This window comes from Oryzias melastigma, linkage group LG23, assembly GCF_002922805.2.
Source record: "Oryzias melastigma strain HK-1 linkage group LG23, ASM292280v2, whole genome shotgun sequence".
NCBI lineage: Eukaryota > Metazoa > Chordata > Actinopteri > Beloniformes > Adrianichthyidae > Oryzias > Oryzias melastigma.
Genome location: NC_050534.1, coordinates 2623006 through 2628173, shown reverse-complemented (window position 1 = coordinate 2628173; position 5168 = coordinate 2623006). Strand labels below are relative to the sequence as shown.

General features: G+C 42.5%; 1 protein-coding gene across 1 annotated transcript; it reads left to right on the top strand.

Moving 5' to 3' along the window:
- Nucleotides 1-339: 339 nt before the first annotated feature.
- LOC118598098 lies at nt 340-4455 on the top strand (the record flags this gene model as incomplete). The annotated part of the gene is given in 1 exon segment (XM_036210312.1): nt 340-4455. A coding segment is annotated over 1 exon segment (2879 nt), but the record flags the coding sequence as incomplete, so codon positions are not given.
- Nucleotides 4456-5168: the final 713 nt, after the last annotated feature.

Below are 5168 nucleotides of genomic sequence, written 5' to 3'. Positions count from 1 at the left end.
AGGAATAGCAGGACTCCAGTCATGACTCCAGACTCATAATTTTTTTAACTGTTTTATTTGAATTTTCTTCTTTAGGAATGATTTCTCTTTTTTTTCTTCCTTAATTTGTGAGTATTGTTATGAGTTATCAAGGTGGAAGCAATCAAGGTGAAAAACCTGTACACACAGAAATTACAATGAGAATTTTTTGTTACAATTAACAAATAACTATAAATTGTTAGATTTTAAACAACAATATTGCAAGAATTTACATAGACAAAAAATAAATTAGAACAAGAAAGTAACTTAACATAGCATTGATTTACAAACAATTCACATCTGGAAAAGTATTTGACACGCGACAAACAGCTGATCTGACACCGCAGCACACAGCTGATCAATAGCACCCCACCCATTCGCGTATTTCCGCATCTTACCAGCTGCCTCTCCACTCTTTTAGATGCCTTTAAAGATGCTCCGCGAGGTTTAAGGAACGGCCCCAACGCTCGTCTACCTGTTGACGTGTCCGATCAGAACCTTTTCTCCCGCGCCACGTCCAAATAACTACGTGCCTGCAGCCGCGCTGACGTGGTGACGCAACTTTTGGTTACCGCCTCTCAAGTTCCCCTTTTAAAATCAGAAACATGAACAACATTCCTAAAGAATTCTTTCTATTACAATCGTACTTATTTATTTTTATTTATTTATTTATTTATTTATTTATTTATTTTTCCATTTACGTGCGTTTTGACTCAACATGTTGTGTTTTCCATTTACATGCATGAGTAAACTGTACAAAATGATGTCAAGGTTAATTAATTGTTCAGTATTCAAAAATATTTGTTGAGTTCCATCGAACCGTATTGTCACTTATGTCGTACTGTAGTTGCAACAAGAGGACAGCATCTGTAACTCATGGCAATACCCGGTAAAGCCACAAGAGGGCAGCATCTATTATTTATGGCAATACCCAGTAAAGCCACAAGAGGGCAGCAATTGTAAATCATGGCAATACCCAGTAAAGCCACAAGAGGGCAGCATCTATGATTCTTGCCAATACCCAGTAAAACCGCAGGAGAGCAGCATTTGTAACTCATGAGAATATCCAATAGAGCAGGGGTCTCCAACTGGCGGACCGCGGTCCGGGTCCGGACCCCGAGACCCTTTTATCCGGACCCCAGAAAGAATTAAAAAAGGATAACCTACCCACAAAAGGCTGGACTAAGGGAGGAAACCATAACCATATCCATTTTGGTGAGACTATTCCATTTTTTTCTTTTTTTGGACTTCTGTTCCTGGTGGATCTATATTTTTTTGGACGCTGGAATTTTACATGAACACTGGAAGAAAGACTAAATAGCCTAAAGAGACTGAAAAGAATAAGAGGAAATTTTTTCATTTTGTTTTGGGGGGGGAATTTAAAGAATATGTGTTTATTTGTTTGAATAGTTTGTGTTGATTAAAAAGGGAAATTAGTTAAACCCTGATTTAGGTAAAGAGTGTAATTCATGCAACTCGTTACATATGGTGGCCAGTATGGGGAGCTAATTTCCTTCAATATAGGACTATTTACATAGTTTCATTTTTGGTAAGAATAATGGCAACTTCAAAATGTCAGGAGGTAAATGAACTGACTGCACCTGTTGCTGTGCCAGGCACCAGTCATGTCTTAGATGACCTAAATTTAACTGCGGGTCCGTTTGTCACGCGAAGAGGTAACTCTGCTAGTAAAATAACTTCTTTGCTAAATTCTTTGTATTTAAATGAGAATGATGATAAAGATGAAGACAGTGCTGGTGAAAATGTTGATGATCCTGTACCAGTTGATCATGATGATGGTGATGCTGAAAATGTATATCCTGAGGGATGTGATGACAATGTTGAAACTGGAGATAATGAGTTGGATCCTAACGCACAAACGGATCATGAAAAAATAGCTCAGGATGTTGCCAGCTTGAAAGAACAAATTACTAAATTAGAAGTTCACTTTAGAGACACACTGACCAGCTCCCTTAACAGAGAAAGCAGTTTCAGGGATTATGTTGATGCTAGTCTTGCTAAGCTAGAAGAGATGTTTACTTCTAACATAGAAAAACTGGAGAAGGATGTAGTTAATTGTATGTTGCGCAGAGATGAAAAATGGAAAAAACAGCTTGAAAAATTCAGAACCACTAGCACTCCCATTGTACAAAGAACCATAGCTGTTTCCACAGATGTCAGCCCCACACCTCCAACTAATATTCATCACTCCTCTTTTTCTAGTCAGCCTGGTGCAGCTCCATACTATCCAAAACCACCTGTTAGGATGGACTTTCCTACGTTCGGGACCTCTAGTGATTCATCTGCTGTCCTCACTTTCATTGAACAATGTGAAAACTATCTCGATATTAGACCTCTATCCAACCATGAGTTGCTGGGAGCCCTGTCTGCAGTCCTAAAGGGACCAGCTCTCAGCTGGTGGAAAGCCACAAAAGCTCTTGTGCACGACTGGTCGTCATTCAAACATGCATTTATGTCTGCTTTCCTTGCTTCTGATTATTTGAATGAGGTTGAGGAAAAATTAAGAACAACAGTACAAAAACCAGATCAGTGTCTCAGAGACTTTGCTTATGATTATCGAGCTTTATGTTTGAAGTGGAAGCGAGAGATGACAGAAGAAGAAATTGTGCAACGCATTCTCAATAACATCAACCCAAAAGTTGCTGGTTGTCTAAGAGGGACTGTCTCCACAGTAGCACAGCTCGTCAAAATAGGAGCCATGGTTGAGAAGGATTGCATGGGGGCCCGAGAATATTGGCAGAAAGTGCATGCCAATTCTGAAAAACCCATCAAGAAAACCTCTGAGAGGAAACCCTTCCAAAAAGGTGCAGTAGGGGTCACTGTTGTGCAACAAAGACTTGTTAAAAATAAAGACCCCAACCTTTTAATTGTTCCAATTTCCATCAGAGGGTTTGAGGGCGAAGCTGTAGTGGACACAGGTAGCTCATTTACACTTATGCAGGACACCCTTTGGAAGCAAGTTTCCAGAGAAGAAGAGAATTTTCAACCTTCAGAAAAACAGCGTTTTGTGATGGCGGATGGAACGGTTCACCAGGCTTTGGGCAAGAAAACTGTTGGTCTCGAATGGCATGGAGAACAGTGGCCTGTGACAGTGCATGTGATGAAAGATGACCATCTTGTTTTTCCACTAGTCCTTGGTCTGGATTTTCTTTCCAAGTCCAGGGCCGTTCTCAATCTGGCCAAAAATACTTATGGCCTGGAGAAAGACCAAAGATACATCTACCATTCATTCATCTCACCAGCCAAAGTTCCCAAAAAGTGGAACAAAACAGCAATACCATCTTTTCTTTCTCCTGCTCATATTTACTATGCCCTGCGCCCTGGTGAGCTTCCTCCTGTGGGGGCTGTTGGGACTTCTGACCCAATTTCCAACTACGACACAGATTCCCCTGAACTGCTCCAACAACTTGTGAATGACTGGCCCACAGTCACCTCTGGTGTTCTGGGAAAGACCAATGTTGAGAAGCACACCATCTTCTTACAAGACAATCTTCCAGTGAGATCCAGAGCCTATCGAGTGTCTCCTGTGAAAAAGAAAATAATTGAAGAGCATGTGGCCAAAATGTTAAAGGATGAGATAATCGAACCATCCCAGTCAGCCTGGTCATCTCCTGTGGTCCTCGTAGATAAACCAGATGGATCCTATAGGTTCTGCGTGGACTACAGACGAGTAAACGCCAAGACCTTACCTGATGCATATCCAATGCCTATAATCCATGATATCTTGGAGTCCATGGATGGCGCCTCCTGGTTTAGCTCCTTAGATTTGCAGTCAGGTTACTGGCAGGTGGCCATGGCAGAACAAAGTAAGCCACAAACCGCTTTCATCACATCTCTTGGACTCTTCCAATTTAAATGTATGCCGTTTGGACTAAGGAATGCTGCTGCAACTTTTCAACGTCTCATGGAGAAAGTCTTAGGGGAGCTGAGGGGAAAGACATGTTTCGTCTATATAGACGACATCATTGTCTACTCAAAAACTCAAAAAGACCACCTGAGAGACTTGTCTAGTGTGTTCCAACGCCTGCATGCTGCCAACCTAACCCTGAACATGAAAAAATGTAACTTCTTCAAAAGACAACTAAAGTTTCTAGGCCACATTGTCTCTGGAAAAGGTGTGGAAGTAGACCCTGACAAGACTCGAGCTGTTTCAGATTTCCCAACACCAACTGATGTAAAAGCTCTTCAACGCTTCTTGGGCCTTGCCGGGTGGTATCACAAGTTTATTCCTCACTTCTCTGACATTGCTGCTCCTCTCAACCACCTAAAGAAAAAAGGAGTTGAGTGGAACTGGACTGATGGATGTCAGGCTAGCATGGACACTCTAAAAGAGGCTCTAAAATCTCCAACCGTGCTTGCTCAACCAGACCTTTCACTTCCTTTCCAAGTTCACATGGATGCCAGTGACGGAGGCCTCGTGCCATTCTCACCCAGGAGAGAGAGGAAGGCGAGCGGGTGATTGCTTACGCTTCCAGAGCCCTCCGAGGTCCAGAAAGAAATTATTCCACCTCTGAAAAGGAGTGCCTGGCGGTGGTCTGGGCCGTGGAGAAGTGGCGTCACTATCTGGAGGGGAGAGAGTTTGATGTATACTCCGATCATGCAGCACTATCGTGGGCTTTTAACTGTCCAAAAACAACATCACGCCTGACACGCTGGATATTACGCCTGCAGCAGTTCCATTTTAAGGTTCATTATCGCAAAGGTTGTTTTAATACAGCTCCGGATGCCTTATCGCGTATATATAAACCCTTTGTCATTAAGCCATCTTCCTGCCTGGCCATAACTCCACAAAATTCCTATATCCTGCCAACCACTTTAGCAGACATTGCTAAAGTGCAAGACCAAGACTCAAAAGTGCAAGAGATGAAGAGAACTACAGCCACAACAGCACTACCCACAGATCGCATCAGTTTCACAGAACATCAAGGGGTACTGTACCGCAAAGTTCCTTTGGGTGACAAAGGAGAAAAACATCAGGTAGTTGTGCCACAAGCCTTGGTTCCTGAGTTTCTTCAATATTTCCACGACAGCCCTCTAGGAGGACATCTGGGCCTACTAAAAACTCTCCTGAGGGTTTTGGAAGTGGCCTGGTGGCCGAGTGTAAGAAAAGACGTGTGGGAACATACTAA